This window comes from Hyla sarda, chromosome 4 (genome assembly GCF_029499605.1).
Source record: "Hyla sarda isolate aHylSar1 chromosome 4, aHylSar1.hap1, whole genome shotgun sequence".
Classification (NCBI taxonomy): Eukaryota; Metazoa; Chordata; class Amphibia; order Anura; family Hylidae; genus Hyla; species Hyla sarda.
In genome coordinates this window covers 419074333-419094788 of record NC_079192.1, presented here as the reverse complement: position 1 = coordinate 419094788, position 20456 = coordinate 419074333, and the positions used below count along the sequence as shown (strand labels likewise).

Sequence of the window (20456 nt, the reverse complement as noted above, 5' to 3'; positions counted from 1 at the left end):
AAAGCTGCCCGTTATCAACCTTTTAGACGTTGTGATAAACACTAATCACGGTGTCTAAAGCGAAAGTGAAAGTTGCTGGTAGCTAAGTGGAGCTCATCGGACCCCCACTATCACGAAGTGATCGTGGGGGTCTGATGAGCTCCACTGAGCTACCAGGTACGATGAGCTATAATGGCGGAGGAGGGTTCCCTTACCTGCTGCTGATGCAGTGATTGCATGTAAAAGTCTCCTATGGGGACTGAAAAAAAGTATTAAAAAAATATAAATAAAAAAAAAAAATGTCTCTAAAATGATATAAACCCCTCCCCTAATATAAAAGCCAATCACACTTATTTTCAAATTTTACACAAAAAATTGCATCTTTGGTGTTAAAATATAATGTTCATGGACCCGCACGGTAAATGGCGTAAAACGTGAAAAAAATAGTAAACACCAAAAAAACTGATTTTTAATCAAATCATATGACAAAAATAAATAAATAAAAAAGCGATCAAAAAGTCCCTTCGAAACAGAAATGGTGCCGACAAAAAGGACAGATCACGGCGCAAAACATGAGCCCTCATATACCCCATGTATACGGAAAAATAAAAAAGTTATAGAGGTCAGAAGAGGAGGAGGTCAAGAATTGTCCTGAATCCTGAAGGGGTTAAGTCGATCTTTATGGAAATGTCAGCACTCAGGAGCTCCTCCCACTTTTGGCCACTGGGTGGAGCTATTGACTTTCTGATAAACCCATCATAATACACACCGCAGCTGCTGCAGAACCTCATGATACACATCTAATCTGCTGCAGAACCTCATAATACACACACCAGCTGCTGCAGAACCTCATGATACACAGCGCAGCTGCTGCAGAACCTCATAATACACCGCAGCTGCTGCAGAACCTCATGATACACAGCGCAGCTGCTGCAGAACCTCATTATACACCTCAGCTGCTGCAGAACCTCATTATACACCTCAGCTGCTGCTCCATACAGATGTCATACATTCATACATGTCATTACATTACATTTCCCATTCAGGTCTCCTGGAAAGCTGGGTGACATCTATATGAGCCATATTGTTTCCCCAGAATCCTCTCTGAGGAGTTGTCCTCTATGGGGCTGAACCCATCAACAGGGAGGAGTCACCCAGATTAACCAATCACAGCCTTACTTTCATTTTCTTTCAAAATGGTTGTTGCTCCAGTCGAGTAGGTTGCCACGGTAACCACCACTGATCTCTATATATGAAGCCTACAATGAGGTGACTGATCCCGGACGATCTCCATCACCACAAATAAGATCTCCTCCTATAAGGCTGTTACCTCCTCACATCTCCTCCTATAAGGCTGTTACCTCCTCACATCTCCTCCTATAAGGCTGTTACCTCCTCACATCTCCTTCTATAAGGCTGTTACCTCCTCACATCTCCTCCTATAAGGCTGTTACCTCCTCACATCTCTTCCTATAAGGCTGTTACCTCCTCACATCTCCTCCTATAAGGCTGTTACCTCCTCACATCTCCTCCTATAAGGCTGTTACCTCGTCACATCTCCTCCTATAAGGCTGCGTTACCTCCTCACATCTCCTCCTATAAGGCTGCGTTACCTCCTCACATCTCTTCCTATAAGGCTGCGTTACCTCCTCACATCTCCTCCTATAAGGCTGTTACCTCCTCACATCTCCTCCTATAAGGCTGTTACCTCCTCACATCTCCTCCTATAAGGCTGTTACCTCCTCACATCTCCTCCTATAAGGCTGCTACCTCCTCATATCTCCTCCTATAAGGCCGCGTTACCTCCTCATATCTCCTCCTATAAGGCTGCATTACCTCCTCACATCTCCTCCTATAAGGCTGCGTTACCTCCTCACATCTCCTCCTATAAGGCTGTTACCTCCTCACATCTCCTCCTATAAGGCTGTTACCTCCTCACATCTCCTCCTATAAGGCTGTTACCTCCTCACATCTCCTCCTATAAGGCTGCATTACCTCCTCACATCTCCTCCTATAAGGCTGCGTTACCTCCTCACATCTCCTCCTATAAGGCTGTTACCTCCTCACATCTCCTCCTATAAGGCTGTTACCTCCTCACATCTCCTCCTATAAGGCTGCGTTACCTCCTCACATCTCCTCCTATAAGGCTGTTACCTCCTCACATCTCCTCCTATAAGGCTGTTACCTCCTCACATCTCCTCCTATAAGGCAGCGTTACCCCCTCACATCTCTTCCTATAAGGCTGCGTTACCTCCTCACATCTCCTCCTATAAGGCTGTTACCTCCTCACATCTCCTCCTATAAGGCTGCGTTACCTCCTCACATCTCCTCCTATAAGGCTGTTACCTCCTCACGTCTCCTCCTATAAGGCTGTTACCTCCTCACGTCTCCACCTATAAGGCTGCATTACCTCCTCACATCTCCTCCTATAAGGCTGCGTTATCTCCTCACATCTCCTCCTATAAGGCTGTTACCTCCTCACATCTCCTCCTATAAGGCTGCGTTACCTCCTCACATCTCCTCCTATAAGGCTGCGTTACCTCCTCACATCTCCTCCTATAAGGCTGTTACCTCCTCACATCTCCTCCTATAAGGCTGTTACCTCCTCACATCTCCTCCTATAAGGCAGCGTTACCCCCTCACATCTCTTCCTATAAGGCTGTTACCTCCTCACATCTCCTCCTATAAGGCTGTTACCTCCTCACATCTCCTCCTATAAGGCTGTTACCTCCTCACATCTCCTCCTATAAGGCCGCGTTACCTCCTCACATCTCCTCCTATAAGGCCGCGTTACCTCCTCACATCTCCTCCTATAAGGCTGTTACCTCCTCACATCTCCTCCTATAAGGCTGTTACCTCCTCACATCTCTTCCTATAAGGCTGCGTTACCTCCTCACATCTCCTCCTATAAGGCTGTTACCTCCTCACATCTCCTCCTATAAGGCTGTTACCTCCTCACATCTCCTCCTATAAGGCTGTTACCTCCTCACATCTCCTCCTATAAGGCTGTTACCTCCTCACATCTCCTCCTATAAGGCTGCGTTACCTCCTCACATCTCCTCCTATAAGGCTGCGTTATCTCCTCACATCTCCTCCTATAAGGCTGTTATCTCCTCACATCTCCTCCTATAAGGCTGTTACCTCCTCACATCTCCTCCTATAAGGCTGCGTTACCTCCTCACATCTCCTCCTATAAGGCTGCGTTACCTCCTCACATCTCCTCCTATAAGGCTGCGTTACCTCCTCACATCTCCTCCTATAAGGCTGCGTTACCTCCTCACATCTCCTCCTATAAGGCTGCGTTACCTCTTCACATCTCCTCCTATAAGGCTGCGTTACCTCCTCACATCTCCTCCTATAAGGCTGTTACCTCCTCACATCTCCTCCTATAAGGCTGCGTTACCGCCTCACATCTCCTCCTATAAGGCTGCGTTACCTCCTCACATCTCCTCCTATAAGGCTGCGTTACCTCCTCACATCTCCTCCTATAAGGCTGCGTTACCTCCTCACATCTCTTCCTATAAGGCTGTTACCTCCTCACATCTCCTCCTATAAGGCTGTTACCTCCTCACATCTCCTCCTATAAGGCTGCGTTACCTCCTCACATCTCCTCCTATAAGGCTGTTACCTCCTCACATCTCCTCCTATAAGGCTGTTACCTCCTCACATCTCCTAGAAGGCTGCGTTACCTCCTCACATCTCCTCCTATAAGGCTGTTACCTCCTCACGTCTCCTCCTATAAGGCTGTTACCTCCTCACGTCTCCTCCTATAAGGCTGTTACCTCCTCACATCTCCTCCTATAAGGCTGCGTTACCTCCTCACATCTCCTCCTATAAGGCTGCGTTACCTCCTCACATCTCCTCCTATAAGGCTGCGTTACCTCCTCACATCTCCTCCTATAAGGCTGCGTTACCTCCTCACATCTCCTCCTATAAGGCTGTTACCTCCTCACATCTCCTCCTATAAGGCTGTTACCTCCTCACATCTCCTCCTATAAGGCTGCGTTACCTCCTCACATCTCCTCCTATAAGGCTGTTACCTCCTCACATCTCCTCCTATAAGGCTACGTTACCTCCTCACATCTCCTCCTATAAGGCTGCGTTACCTCCTCACATCTCCTCCTATAAGGCTGCGTTACCTCCTCACATCTCCTCCTATAAGGCTGCGTTACCTCCTCACATCTCCTCCTATAAGGCTGCGTTACCTCCTCACATCTCCTCCTATAAGGCTGCGTTACCTCCTCACATCTCCTCCTATAAGGCTGCGTTACCTCCTCACATCTCCTCCTATAAGGCTGCGTTACCTCCTCACATCTCCTCCTATAAGGCTGTTACCTCCTCACATCTCCTCCTATAAGGCTGCGTTATCTCCTCACATCTCCTCCTATAAGGCTGTTACCTCCTCACATCTCCTCCTATAAGGCTGCATTACCTCCTCACATCTCCTCCTATAAGGCTGCGTTACCTCCTCACATCTCCTCCTATAAGGCCGCTTTATCTCCTCACATTTCTTCCTATAAGGCCGCGTTACCCCCTCACATCTCCTCCTATAAGGCTGTTACCTCCTCACATCTCCTCCTATAAGGCTGCGTTACCTCCTCACATCTCCTCCTATAAGGCTGTTACCTCCTCACATCTCTTCCTATAAGGCTGTTACCTCCTCACATCTCTTCCTATAAGGCTGTTACCTCCTCACATCTCCTCCTATAAGGCTGTTACCTCCTCACATCTCCTCCTATAAGGCTGTTACCTCCTCACATCTCCTCCTATAAGGCTGCGTTACCTCCTCACATCTCCTCCTATAAGGCTGTTACCTCCTCACATCTCCTCCTATAAGGCTGTTACCTCCTCACATCTCCTCCTATAAGGCTGCGTTACCTCCTCACATCTCCTCCTATAAGGCTGCGTTACCTCCTCACATCTCCTCCTATAAGGCTGCGTTACCTCCTCACATCTCCTCCTAAAAGACTGCGTTACCTCCTCACATCTCCTCCTATAAGGCTGCGTTACCTCCTCACATCTCCTCCTATAAGGCTGCGTTACCTCCTCACATCTCCTCCTATAAGGCTGCGTTACCTCCTCACATCTCTTCCTATAAGGCTGTTACCTCCTCACATCTCTTCCTATAAGGCTGCATTACCTCCTCACATCTCTTCCTATAAGGCTGTTACCTCCTCACATCTCCTCCTATAAGGCTGCGTTACCTCCTCACATCTCTTCCTATAAGGCTGTTACCTCCTCACATCTCTTCCTATAAGGCTGTTACCTCCTCACATCTCCTCCTATAAGGCTGCGTTACCTCCTCACGTCTCCTCCTATAAGGCCGCGTTACCTCCTCACGTCTCCTCCTATAAGGCCGCGTTACCTCCTCACGTCTCCTCCTATAAGGCCGCGTTACCTCCTCACGTCTCCCCCTATAAGGCCGCGTTACCTCCTCACGTCTCCTCCTATAAGGCTGCGTTACCTCCTCACGTCTCCTCCTATAAGGCTGCGTTACCTCCTCACGTCTCCTCCTATAAGGCTGCGTTACCTCCTCACGTCTCCTCCTATAAGGCTGCGTTACCTCCTCATGTCTCCTCCTATAAGGCTGCGTTACCTCCTCACGTCTCCACCTATAAGGCTGCGTTCACACTGCGTTACCTCCTCACGTCTCCTCCTATAAGGCTGTTACCTCCTCACTTCTCCTCCTATAAGGCTGCGTTACCTCCTCACATCTCCTCCTATAAGGCTGTTACCTCCTCACATCTCCTCCTATAAGGCTGTTACCTCCTCACATCTCCTCCTATAAGGCTGTTACCTCCTCACATCTCCTCCTATAAGGCTGTTACCTCCTCACATCTCCTCCTATAAGGCTGTTACCTCCTCACATCTCCTTCTATAAGGCTGTGTTACCTCCTCACATCTCCTCCTATAAGGCTGTTACCTCCTCACATCTCCTCCTATAAGGCTGCGTTACCTCCTCACATCTCCTCCTATAAGGCTGCGTTACCTCCTCACATCTCCTCCTATAAGGCTGTTACCTCCTCACATCTCCTCCTATAAGGCTGCGTTACCTCCTCACATCTCCTCCTATAAGGCTGTTACCTCCTCACATCTCCTCCTATAAGGCTGCGTTACCTCCTCACATCTCCTCCTATAAGGCTGTTACCTCCTCACGTCTCCTCCTATAAGGCTGTTACCTCCTCACGTCTCCTCCTATAAGGCTGTTACCTCCTCACGTCTCCTCCTATAAGGCTGTTACCTCCTCACGTCTACTCCTATAAGGCTGTTACCTCCTCACGTCTCCTCCTATAAGGCTGTTACCTCCTCACGTCTCCTCCTATAAGGCTGTTACCTCCTCACGTCTCCTCCTATAAGGCTGTTACCTCCTCACGTTTCCTCCTATAAGGCTGTTACCTCCTCACGTCTCCCCCTATAAGGCTGCGTTACCTCCTCACGTCTCCTCCTATAAGGCTGTTACCTCCTCACGTCTCCTCCTATAAGGCCGCGTTACCTCCTCACGTCTCCTCCTATAAGGCTGTTACCTCCTCACGTCTCCTCCTATAAGGCCGCGTTACCTCCTCACGTCTCCCCCTATAAGGCCGCGTTACCTCCTCACGTCTCCCCCTATAAGGCCGCGTTACCTCCTCACGTCTCCTCCTATAAGGCTGCGTTACCTCCTCACATCTCCTCCTATAAGGCTGCGTTACCTCCTCACGTCTCCACCTATAAGGCTGCGTTACCTCCTCACGTCTCCTCCTATAAGGCTGCGTTACCTCCTCACGTCTCCACCTATAAGGCTGCGTTCACACTGCGTTACCTCCTCACGTCTCCTCCTATAAGGCTGTTACCTCCTCACTTCTCCTCCTATAAGGCTGCGTTATCTCCTCACATCTCCTCCTATAAGGCTGTTACCTCCTCACATCTCCTCCTATAAGGCTGTTACCTCCTCACATCTCCTCCTATAAGGCTGTTACCTCCTCACATCTCCTCCTATAAGGCTGTTACCTCCTCACATCTCCTCCTATAAGGCTGTTACCTCCTCACATCTCCTCCTATAAGGCTGTTACCTCCTCACATCTCCTCCTATAAGGCTGCGTTACCTCCTCACATCTCCTCCTATAAGGCTGTTACCTCCTCACATCTCCTCCTATAAGGCTGCGTTACCTCCTCACATCTCCTCCTATAAGGCTGCGTTACCTCCTCACATCTCCTCCTATAAGGCCGCGTTACCTCCTCACATCTCCTCCTATAAGGCTGCGTTACCTCCTCACATCTCCTCCTATAAGGCTGCGTTACCTCCTCACATCTCTTCCTATAAGGCTGTTACCTCCTCACATCTCTTCCTATAAGGCTGTTACCTCCTCACATCTCTTCCTATAAGGCTGCATTACCTCCTCACATCTCCTCCTATAAGGCTGTTACCTCCTCACATCTCCTCCTATAAGGCTGCGTTACCTCCTCACATCTCCTCCTATAAGGCTGCGTTACCTCCTCACATCTCCTCCTATAAGGCTGCGTTACCTCCTCACATCTCCTCCTATAAGGCTGCGTTACCTCCTCACATCTCCTCCTATAAGGCTGTTACCTCCTCACGTCTCCTCCTATAAGGCTGTTACCTCCTCACGTCTCCTCCTATAAGGCTGTTACCTCCTCACGTCTCCTCCTATAAGGCTGTTACCTCCTCACGTCTCCTCCTATAAGGCTGTTACCTCCTCACGTCTCCTCCTATAAGGCTGCGTTACCTCCTCACGTCTCCTCCTATAAGGCTGCGTTACCTCCTCACGTCTCCTCCTATAAGGCTGCGTTACCTCCTCACGTCTCCTCCTATAAGGCTGCGTTACCTCCTCACATCTCCTCCTATAAGGCTGCGTTACCTCCTCACATCTCTTCCTATAAGGCTGTTACCTCCTCACATCTCTTCCTATAAGGCTGCATTACCTCCTCACATCTCTTCCTATAAGGCTGTTACCTCCTCACATCTCCTCCTATAAGGCTGCGTTACCTCCTCACATCTCTTCCTATAAGGCTGTTACCTCCTCACATCTCTTCCTATAAGGCTGTTACCTCCTCACATCTCCTCCTATAAGGCTGCGTTACCTCCTCACATCTCCTCCTATAAGGCCGCGTTACCTCCTCACGTCTCCTCCTATAAGGCCGCGTTACCTCCTCACGTCTCCTCCTATAAGGCCGCGTTACCTCCTCACGTCTCCCCCTATAAGGCCGCGTTACCTCCTCACGTCTCCTCCTATAAGGCTGCGTTACCTCCTCACGTCTCCTCCTATAAGGCTGCGTTACCTCCTCACGTCTCCTCCTATAAGGCTGCGTTACCTCCTCACGTCTCCTCCTATAAGGCTGCGTTACCTCCTCATGTCTCCTCCTATAAGGCTGCGTTACCTCCTCACGTCTCCACCTATAAGGCTGCGTTCACACTGCGTTACCTCCTCACGTCTCCTCCTATAAGGCTGTTACCTCCTCACTTCTCCTCCTATAAGGCTGCGTTACCTCCTCACATCTCCTCCTATAAGGCTGTTACCTCCTCACATCTCCTCCTATAAGGCTGTTACCTCCTCACATCTCCTCCTATAAGGCTGTTACCTCCTCACATCTCCTCCTATAAGGCTGTTACCTCCTCACATCTCCTCCTATAAGGCTGTTACCTCCTCACATCTCCTTCTATAAGGCTGTGTTACCTCCTCACATCTCCTCCTATAAGGCTGTTACCTCCTCACATCTCCTCCTATAAGGCTGCGTTACCTCCTCACATCTCCTCCTATAAGGCTGCGTTACCTCCTCACATCTCCTCCTATAAGGCTGTTACCTCCTCACATCTCCTCCTATAAGGCTGCGTTACCTCCTCACATCTCCTCCTATAAGGCTGTTACCTCCTCACATCTCCTCCTATAAGGCTGCGTTACCTCCTCACATCTCCTCCTATAAGGCTGTTACCTCCTCACGTCTCCTCCTATAAGGCTGTTACCTCCTCACGTCTCCTCCTATAAGGCTGTTACCTCCTCACGTCTCCTCCTATAAGGCTGTTACCTCCTCACGTCTACTCCTATAAGGCTGCTACCTCCTCACGTCTCCTCCTATAAGGCTGCGTTACCTCCTCACGTCTCCTCCTATAAGGCTGCGTTACCTCCTCACGTCTCCTCCTATAAGGCTGCGTTACCTCCTCACGTCTCCTCCTATAAGGCTGCGTTACCTCCTCACGTCTCCTCCTATAAGGCTGCGTTACCTCCTCACGTCTCCTCCTATAAGGCTGTTACCTCCTCACATCTCCTCCTATAAGGCTTCGTTACTGCCTCACATCTCCTCCTATAAGGCTGCGTTACCGCCTCACATCTCCTCCTATAAGGCTGCGTTACCTCCTCACATCTCCTCCTATAAGGCTGTTACCTCCTCACATCTCCTCCTATAAGGCTGTTACCTCCTCACATCTCCTCCTATAAGGCTGCGTTACCTCCTCACATCTCCTCCTATAAGGCTGCGTTACCTCCTCACATCTCCTCCTATAAGGCTGCGTTACCTCCTCACATCTCCTCCTATAAGGCTGTTACCTCCTCACATCTCCTCCTATAAGGCTGTTACCTCCTCACGTCTCCTCCTATAAGGCTGCGTTACCTCCTCACATCTCCTCCTATAAGGCTGCGTTACCTCCTCACATCTCCTCCTATAAGGCTGCGTTACCTCCTCACATCTCCTCCTATAAGGCTGCGTTACCTCCTCACATCTCCTCCTATAAGGCAGCGTTACCCCCTCACATCTCCTCCTATAAGGCTGCGTTACCTCCTCACATCTCTTCCTATAAGGCTGTTACCTCCTCACATCTCCTCCTATAAGGCTGCGTTACCTCCTCACATCTCTTCCTATAAGGCTGTTACCTCCTCACATCTCTTCCTATAAGGCTGCATTACCTCCTCACATCTCTTCCTATAAGGCTGTTACCTCCTCACATCTCCTCCTATAAGGCTGCGTTACCTCCTCACATCTCCTCCTATAAGGCTGCGTTACCTCCTCACATCTCCTCCTATAAGGCTGCGTTACCTCCTCACATCTCCTCCTATAAGGCTGCGTTACCTCCTCACATCTCCTCCTATAAGGCTGCGTTACCTCCTCACGTCTCCTCCTATAAGGCTGTTACCTCCTCACGTCTCCTCCTATAAGGCTGTTACCTCCTCACGTCTCCTCCTATAAGGCTGTTACCTCCTCACGTCTCCTCCTATAAGGCTGTTACCTCCTCACGTCTCCTCCTATAAGGCTGTTACCTCCTCACGTCTCCTCCTATAAGGCTGTTACCTCCTCACGTCTCCTCCTATAAGGCTGCGTTACCTCCTCACGTCTCCTCCTATAAGGCTGCGTTACCTCCTCACGTCTCCTCCTATAAGGCTGCGTTACCTCCTCACGTCTCCTCCTATAAGGCTGTTACCTCCTCACGTCTCCTCCTATAAGGCTGTTACCTCCTCACGTCTCCTCCTATAAGGCCGCGTTACCTCCTCACGTCAACTCCTATAAGGCCGCGTTACCTCCTCACGTCTCCTCCTATAAGGCCGCGTTACCTCCTCACGTCTCCTCCTATAAGGCCGCGTTACCTCCTCACGTCTCCCCCTATAAGGCTGCATTACCTCCTCACGTCTCCTCCTATAAGGCTGCGTTACCTCCTCACGTCTCCTCCTATAAGGCTGCGTTACCTCCTCACGTCTCCTCCTATAAGGCTGCGTTACCTCCTCACGTCTCCTCCTATAAGGCTGCGTTACCTCCTCACGTCTCCACCTATAAGGCTGCGTTCACACTGCGTTACCTCCTCACGTCTCCTCCTATAAGGCTGTTACCTCCTCACTTCTCCTCCTATAAGGCTGCGTTACCTCCTCACATCTCCTCCTATAAGGCTGTTACCTCCTCACATCTCCTCCTATAAGGCTGTTACCTCCTCACATCTCCTCCTATAAGGCTGTTACCTCCTCACATCTCCTCCTATAAGGCTGTTACCTCCTCACATCTCCTCCTATAAGGCTGTTACCTCCTCACATCTCCTTCTATAAGGCTGTGTTACCTCCTCACATCTCCTCCTATAAGGCTGTTACCTCCTCACATCTCCTCCTATAAGGCCGCGTTACCTCCTCACATCTCCTCCTATAAGGCCGCGTTACCTCCTCACATCTCCTCCTATAAGGCTGCGTTACCTCCTCACATCTCCTCCTATAAGGCTGCGTTACCTCCTCACATCTCCTCCTATAAGGCTGCGTTACCTCCTCACATCTCCTCCTATAAGGCTGCGTTACCTCCTCACATCTCTTCCTATAAGGCTGTTACCTCCTCACATCTCTTCCTATAAGGCTGTTACCTCCTCACATCTCTTCCTATAAGGCTGCATTACCTCCTCACATCTCCTCCTATAAGGCTGTTACCTCCTCACATCTCCTCCTATAAGGCTGCGTTACCTCCTCACATCTCCTCCTATAAGGCTGTTACCTCCTCACATCTCCTCCTATAAGGCTGCGTTACCTCCTCACATCTCCTCCTATAAGGCTGCGTTACCTCCTCACGTCTCCTCCTATAAGGCTGTTACCTCCTCACGTCTCCTCCTATAAGGCTGTTACCTCCTCACGCCTCCTCCTATAAGGCTGTTACCTCCTCACGTCTCCTCCTATAAGGCTGTTACCTCCTCACGTCTCCTCCTATAAGGCTGTTACCTCCTCACGTCTCCTCCTATAAGGCTGCGTTACCTCCTCACGTCTCCTCCTATAAGGCTGTTACCTCCTCACGTCTCCTCCTATAAGGCTGTTACCTCCTCACGTCTCCTCCTATAAGGCTGTTACCTCCTCACGTCTCCTCCTATAAGGCCGCGTTACCTCCTCACGTCTCCTCCTATAAGGCCGCGTTACCTCCTCACGTCTCCTCCTATAAGGCTGCGTTACCTCCTCACGTCTCCTCCTATAAGGCTGTTACCTCCTCACGTCTCCTCCTATAAGGCTGCGTTACCTCCTCACGTCTCCTCCTATAAGGCTGCGTTACCTCCTCACGTCTCCTCCTATAAGGCTGTTACCTCCTCACATCTCCTCCTATAAGGCTGTTACCTCCTCACGTCTCCTCCTATAAGGCTGTTACCTCCTCACGTCTCCTCCTATAAGGCTGTTACCTCCTCACGTCTCCTCCTATAAGGCTGTTACCTCCTCACGTCTCCTCCTATAAGGCTGTTACCTCCTCACGTCTCCTCCTATAAGGCTGTTACCTCCTCACGTCTCCTCCTATAAGGCTGCGTTACCTCTTCACGTCTCCTCCTATAAGGCTGCGTTACCTCTTCACGTCTCCTCCTATAAGGCTGTTACCTCCTCACGTCTCCTCCTATAAGGCCGTTACCTCCTCACGTCTCCTCCTATAAGGCCGTTATCTCCTCACGTCTCCTCCTATAAGGCTGTTACCTCCTCACGTCTCCTCCTATAAGGCTGTTACCTCCTCACGTCTCCTCCTATAAGGCTGTTACTTCCTCACATCTCCTCCTATAAGGCTGTTACCTCCTCACATCTCCTCCTATAAGGCTGCGTTACCTCCTCACATCTCCTCCTATAAGGCTGCGTTACCTCCTCACATCTCCTCCTATAAGGTTATTACCTCCTCACATCTCCTCCTATAAGGCTGTTACCTCCTCACATCTCCTCCTATAAGGCTGCGTTACCTCCTCACGTCTCCTCCTATAAGGCTGCGTTACCTCCTCACGTCTCCTCCTATAAGGCTGTTACCTCCTCACATCTCCTCCTATAAGGCTGCGTTACCTCCTCACATCTCCTCCTATAAGGCTGCGTTACCTCCTCACAATCTCCTCCTATAAGGCTGCGTTACCTCCTCACATCTCCTCCTATAAGGCTGCGTTACCTCCTCACATCTCCTCCTATAAGGCTGTTACCTCCTCACATCTCCTCCTCTAAGGCTGTTACCTCCTCACATCTCCTCCTATAAGGCTGCGTTACCTCCTCACGTCTCCTCCTATAAGGCTGCGTTACCTCCTCACGTCTCCTCCTATAAGGCTGTTACCTTCTCACATCTCCTCCTATAAGGCTGCGTTACCTCCTCACGTCTCCTCCTATAAGGCTGTTACCTCCTCACGTCTCCTCCTATAAGGCTGCGTTACCTCCTCACGTCTCCTCCTATAAGGCTGTTACCTCCTCACATCTCCTCCTATAAGGCTGTTACCTCCTCACGTCTCCTCCTATAAGGCCGTTGTCTCCTCCTATAAGGCCGTTATCTCCTCACGTCTCCTCCTATAAGGCCGTTGTCTCCTCCTATAAGGCCGTTATCTCCTCCTATAAGGCTGCGTTACCTCCTCACATCTCCTCCTATAAGGCTGCGTTACCTCCTCACATCTCCTCCTATAAAGCTATTACCTCCTCACATCTCCTCCTATAAGGCTGTTACCTCCTCACATCTCTTCCTATAAGGCTGTTACCTCCTCACATCTCCTCCTATAAGGCTGCGTTACCTCCTCACATCTCCTCCTATAAGGCTGCGTTACCTCCTCACATCTCCTCCTATAAGGCTGCGTTACCTCCTCACATCTCCTCCTATAAGGCTGCGTTACCTCCTCACATCTCCTCCTATAAGGCTGCGTTACCTCCTCACATCTCCTCCTATAAGGCTGTTACCTCCTCACATCTCTTCCTATAAGGCTGTTACCTCCTCACGTCTCCTCCTATAAGGCTGTTACCTCCTCACATCTCCTCCTATAAGGCTGCGTTACCTCCTCACATCTCCTCCTATAAGGCTGTTACCTCCTCACATCTCTCCTATAAGGCTGTTACCTCCTCACATCTCCTCTATAAGGCTGTTACCTCCTCACATCTCCTCCTATAAGGCTGCGTTACCTCCTCACATCTCCTCCTATAAGGCTGCGTTACCTCCTCACATCTCCTCCTATAAGGCTGCGTTACCTCCTCACATCTCCTCCTATAAGGCTGCGTTACCTCCTCACATCTCCTCCTATAAGGCTGTTACCTCCTCACATCTCCTCCTATAAGGCTGTTACCTACGTCTCCTCCTATAAGGCTGTTACCTCCTCGACTCTAGGTACTCAATCTCCTCCTATAAGGCTGGTTACCTCCTCACATCTCCTCCTATAAGGCTGCGTTACCTCCTCACGATCTCCTCCTATAAGGCTCTTACCTCCTCACGTCTCCTCCTATAAGGCTGGTTACCTCCTCACGTCTCCTCCTATAAGGCTGTTACCTCCTCACATCTCCTCCTATAAGGCTGTTACCTCCTCACATCTCCTCTCTATAAGGCTGTTACCTCCTCACATCTCCTCCTATAAGGCTGTTACCTCCTCACGTCTCCTCCTATAAGGCTGTTACCTCCTCACGTCTCCTCCTATAAGGCTGTTACCTCCTCACATCTCCTCCTATAAGGCTGTTACCTCCTCACATCTCCTCCTATAAGGCTGTTACCTCCTTCACGTCTCCTCCTATAAGGCTGTTACCTCCTCACATCTCCTCCTATAAGGCTGTTACCTACCTCACGTCTCCTCCTATAAGGCTGTTACCTCCTCACATCTCCTCCTATAAGGCTGTTACTCCTCACATCTCCTCCTATAAGGCTGTTACCTCCTCACGTTCCTCCTATAAGGCTGTTACCTCCTCACGTCTCCTCCTATAAGGCTGCGTTCACACTGTAGACAACACTTACCTCTCACTTCAGTGGCCAAATGATTCCGGCGCTCGGACCGTATTCAGTCTCCGTGTAGCTTTATGCGTCTATTGTACATTAACCCCTTGAGGACTCAACAAATTTTTATGTTTCAACTTTTCCCTCCAAATCACTTTTATTTTTCCGTATTTTTGGCGGTATAGGGGACATTTTTTGCCTTTTTATAATTTTTTTATCCCATTGTTTTTTTTTTCTGAATTTTAAAAAAAAGTTTTCCTTTTTTTAGACGCCAAAAAAAAGCGTTGTAACAACAGGGATCGTGTTTATTGTATTGGCATAAAGTGAGGAATGGTGAGAAGGAAAAAACAAGAATGCACAAGGGGTTAAGTCCCTACAGGAGGGGCGATATATTGTAATTGCTAGAATTGATCAGTGATATTGGCGATCGGCTTATACAGTCTGCCAGACCATACAGTGGATTCCAGTAAGAGCAGCTAGGAAAAGGGACCTCTGGCCGCCATCTTAAAGGGATAGTCCAGTGGTGAAAAACGTATCCCCCTATCGCCGCGTGAGATCAGTATTGATTACGCCATCTAAAGGGTTAATGGTCGGCATCAGCATGAACGCTAATGCCCACTGTCAGCAGGGAGTCCCCGCCATTGATAGAACCCTCCATCTTAGAAGTGAGCGCCACTACTGCGCATACTTGATAAAATCCAGGGGTAAAGGCGTACGTTTACACCCTGCGTCCTGTAGGGGTTAAAGATTTTATCAAAATTTTTTAAAAAGCTGCAGATTTGTGGAAAAAAAAAACCAGCGCCACCCTTGTCCTTAGGTTGTGTGCGGTATTACAACTTGGCTGCATTCACTTTAATAGAACTAAGCTGCAATAGCACATACAACCTGATGGTAGGGATGGCGCTGGTTTAAAAAAAAAAAAATTTTTAGAAGAAGAAATCTGCTTTTGTTTATTCTAATCCTGAATAACCTCTTAGGCTGCGTTCACACCTGCATATTGTGCAATTGACTGCAAGGGGTAGAAAATTCAGGATCCGAGAGAGAGTTACGTGACAGAATGTGTGGGAGATACAAGTGTGGGGTTATGGTTGGGTTAGGGGTTGGGGTTTAGCTAAGGGTTGGGGTTATGGTTGAGGTTGAGGTTAGGGTGGAGGTGGGGGTCAGGATTGAGGTTTGATTTAGGGTTGGGGTAAGGGTTAAGGTTGGGGGGTGAGGGTTGGGTTTAAGGTTAGGGTTGGGGGTCAGGGTTCAGGTTAGAGGGTGGGGTCAGGGTTAAGGGTTGGGGGTGAGGGTTGGGGGTTAGGGTTGGGGTGAGGGTTGGGGTTAGGGTTGGGGGGTGAGGGTTGGGGTTAGGGTTGGGGTCAGGGTTAAGGTTGGGGGTGTGAGGGTTGGGTTTAAGGTTAGGGTTGGGGGTCAGGGTTAAGGTTGGGGGGTCAGGGTTCAGGTTAGAGGTGGGGGTCAGGGGGTTAAGGTTGGGGGTGAGGGTTGGGGTTAGGGTCCAGGATTGCGGTTGAATTTAGGGTTGGGGTCAGGGTTAAGGTTGGGGTTAGGATTAAGGGTTGGATTTAGGGTTGGGGTTCAGGTTGGGGTCAGGGTTAAGGTTGGGGGGGTTGGGGTTTAGGATTGAGTTTGGAGTTAGGGTTGGGGTCAGGGTTAAGGTTGTGGGGTCAGGGTTCAGGTTAGAGGTGGGGTCAGGGTTAAGGTTGGGGTTAGGGTCAGGATTGCGGTTGGATTTAGGATTGGGGTCAGGGTTAAGGTTGGGGGGTGAGGGTTGGGTTTAAGGTCAGGGTTGGGGTCAGGGTTAAGGTTGGGGGGTCAGGGTTCAGGTTAGAGGTGGGGTCAGGGTTAAGGTTGGGGTTAGGGTCAGGATTGCGGTTGGATTTAGGGTTGGGGTCAGGGTTAAGGTTGGGGTTAGGATTAAGGTTGGGGTTCAGGTTGGGGTCAGGGTTAAGGTTGGGGGGTTGGGGTTGGGTTTAAGGTCAGGGTTGGGGTCAGGGTTAAGGTTGGGGGGTGAGGGTTGGGTTTAAGGTCAGGGTTGGGGTCAGGGTTAAGGTTGGGGGGTCAGGGTTCAGGTTAGAGGTGGGGTCAGGGTTAAGGTTGGGGGTGAGGGTTGGGGTTAGGGTCAGGATTGCGGTTGAATTTAGGGTTGGGGTCAGGGTTAAGGTTGGGGTTAGGATTAAGGTTGGATTTAGGGTTGGGGTTCAGGTTGGGGTCAGGGTTAAGGTTGGGGGTGAGGGTTGGGGTTAGGGTCAGGATTGCGGTTGAATTTAGGGTTGGGGTCAGGGTTAAGGTTGGGGGGGTTGGGGTTAGGATTGAGGTTGGAGTTAGGGTTGGGGTTTCCCCTTCTGCTGCTGTTCTTGTTCACAGCTGGTGGTTTGTTTCTGTGTCGGAATGAAGATATTGCTGATTTGTTGACTCATCATGTGACGTGGGTGACGCCCGGTGGCGGGGGAGGGGTGAGTATAAGGAGATTCTCAGCTCCCACCTCCCATTCACTTCCCTGCGCTCAGCTCTGCTACATACAACACAGAGACCTTCAGGAACAGCAGGTAGGTGCAGGTGTGAAGACTTACCTGACTGTAACAGCTGCTGTGGTCAGATTGGGGGGGGGGGTCACATACTTTAGTGTCCGGTCACAGCAGCAGGTGGTGGTGGTTAGGATATTGGGGGGGGGGGGGGGTTATATTTATTACAGGACAGAGATATCACATAGAACATATACGTCGTCTATAATGCTTATGCTATGACTTTTGAACTCCTAGGTTAATGCAAAAGTATTCACACCCTTCCTATCGGGGGATAACAGTGAGTGGGAATCACTTTTCCCATCATAAAATCCAACCGCCAATTTTCCGTTGTAGTCGAAATAATGTTCTACTCTGGGGTGTGAATACTTTTTCAACTGGTTATTTTGCGTTTGTCTTGTTTTGTGTTATGAGTTAATGCCATGGGGGGGGGGGGGGTATGAATATTTTTGCGCACCTCTTTCAAAGAATCCCCATTTCCCGTAAAGTGGTGGCCACTGAGCATGTAATCGGGGGAGGAGTCAGGAGACAAATACGTGAACCCCGTCTGACCCCGCCCCACGCTAAATATTAACCTGTGAATGATCATTGCCGACAACCCCCCCCCCCAAACTTAAAAAAAAAATAATAATTTTTTATTTATTTTTTTTAAACTTAAGTTTTACATTGAGTACAAAGTAATAGAAAAGTAAGTGCCCCCCTACTCTAAACCCCGGTTTTCCCAACGAGCTGATCCTGATAATCTTGTTACAATGTATCGGTCCGGTCTGTTTACTTTAGTTCAGAGCTGATACAATTGTAACGAATCACCAGCTGTTTGAAGCGTCGTCGTGTATTTGGTGGGGGCGCTGCTGAACAGCCACAAACCGCAAATTTCAGTTTCACTTCCGTTTCCTGTGACTTTTTTTTTTTTTTTTTTTTTTTAGGCAGAACCCCCCCCCCCAAACACTGGGCGGAATGTTATTTGCATAATCTTTATTTTTATTTTTTAACTCTTATGTACTGGGTCATAAAGCTGCCGATAACCTGTATTCCTCCACACGGAAGTGATCTGTGTCCTGTATAGACGTCTCTGTCCTGTGGGGGGGGGGGTTACAGGGTGTCCTAGTCATAGGGAATGATTAACCATCGCAGTGACTCCTCCTGATATCTATATAATGTCCTCATGTCTGATAAGTCATCAGTTTTACTATTATTGGAGGCGAAATGTAAGAAAAGCAACTGTGTATATAGAAAACCTGCACAACCGGTCCAGCCTGATACCTACCCCTATACGGGAAAACCTACTATAATACTGCTCCTATATACAAGAACATAACTACTATAATACTGCTCCCTATATACAAGAATATAACTACTATAATACTGCCTCCTATATACAAGAATATAACTACTGTAATACTGCCCCTATATACAAGAATATAACTACTATAATACTGCCCCTATATACAAGAATATAACTACTATAATACTGCCTCCTATATACAAGAATATAACTACTATAATACTGCTCCTATATACAAGAATATAACTACTATAATACTGCCTCCTATATACAAGAATATAACTACTATAATACTGCTCCTATATACAAGAATATAACTACTATAATACTGCCTCCTGTATACAGGAATATAACTACTATAATACTGCCTCCTATATACAGGAATATAACTACTATAATACTGCCTCCTATATACAAGAATATAACTACTATAATACTGCTCCTATACACAAGAATATAACTACTACAATACTGCTCCTATATACAAGAACATAACTACTATAATACTGCTCCCTATATACAAGAATATATCTACTATAATACTGCTCCTATATACAAGAATATATCTACTATAATACTGCTCCTATATACAAGAATATATCTACTATAATACTGCTCCTATATACAAGAATATAACTACTATAATACTGCTCCTATATACAAGAATATAACTACTATAATACTGCTCCTATATACAAGAATATAACTACTATAATACTGCTCCTATATACAAGAATATAACTACTATAATACTGCTCCTATATACAAGAATATAACTACTATAATACTGCTCCTATATACAAGAATATAACTACTATAATACTGCTCCTATATACAAGAATATAAAAACTAGAATATTGCCTCCTATATACAAGAATATAACTACTATAATACTGTCTCCTATATACAGGAATATATCTACTATAATACTGCCTCCTATATACAAGAATATATCTACTATAATACTGCTCCTATATACAAGAATATATCTACTATAATACTGCTCCTATATACAAGAATATAACTACTATAATACTGCCTCCTATAATACAAGAATATAACTACTATAATACTGCTCCTATATACAAGAACTACTATAATACTGCTCCTATATACAAGAATATAACTACTATAATACTGCTCCTATATACAAGAATATATCTACTATAATGCTGCTCCTATATACAAGAATATAACTACTATAATACTGCTCCTATATACAAGAATATATCTACTATAATACTGCTCCTATATACAAGAATATATCTACTATAATACTGCCCCCTATATACAAGAATATAACTACTATAATACCGCCCCTATATACAATTATATAACTACTATAATACTGCTCCTATATACAAGAATATAACTACTATAATACTGCTCCTATATACAAGAATATAACTACTATAATACTGCTCCTATATACAAGAATATATCTACCATAATACTGCTCCTATATACAAGAATATAACTACTATAATACTGCCTCCTATATACAAGAATATAACTACTATAATACTGCTCCTATATACAAGAATATAACTACTATAATGCTGCTCCTATATACAAGAATATAACTACTATAATGCTGCTCCTATATACAAGAATATAACTACTATAATACTGCTCCTATACATGAATATAACTACTATGATACTGCTCCTATATACAAGAATATAACTACTATAATACTGCCCCCTATATATAAGAATATAACTACTATAATACTGCCCCCTATATATAAGAATATAACTACTATAATACTGCTCCTATACACAAGAATATAACTACTATAATACTGCTCCTATATACAAGAATATAACTACTATAATACTGCCTCCTATATACAAGAATATAACTACTATAATACGGCCTCCTATATACAAGAATATAACTACTATAATACTGCCTCCTATATACAAGAATATATCTACTATAATACTGTCCCCTGGTGTTGGTCACTCACTGTCTTTCTCTCCTGGGGCAGTCATGGTGTCGGTGCAGGATGATACGTTAGACGAGGTTCC

At 47.4% G+C, this 20456-nt stretch overlaps 1 protein-coding gene across 2 annotated transcripts in view; it reads left to right on the top strand.

Annotated features, from left to right (window-relative positions):
* Nucleotides 1-1147: 1147 nt before the first annotated feature.
* The window catches only part of BCL2L14 (BCL2 like 14), a 25863-nt gene continuing 6554 nt past the window's right edge, over nt 1148-20456 (top strand). Inside the window, exons 1-2 of one of the 2 annotated variants that reach the window (XM_056517966.1) lie at nt 1148-1248; nt 20417-20456. The exon at nt 20417-20456 is cut by the window's right edge and continues 266 nt beyond it. In XM_056517966.1, the coding sequence (XP_056373941.1) occupies nt 20419-20456 (38 nt within the window). In that variant the 5' untranslated portion in view covers nt 1148-1248; nt 20417-20418. Of the gene's footprint in view, nt 1249-17038; nt 17163-20416 lie in introns of those variants that run through there. The other variant, XM_056517965.1, reaches the window with a different exon arrangement.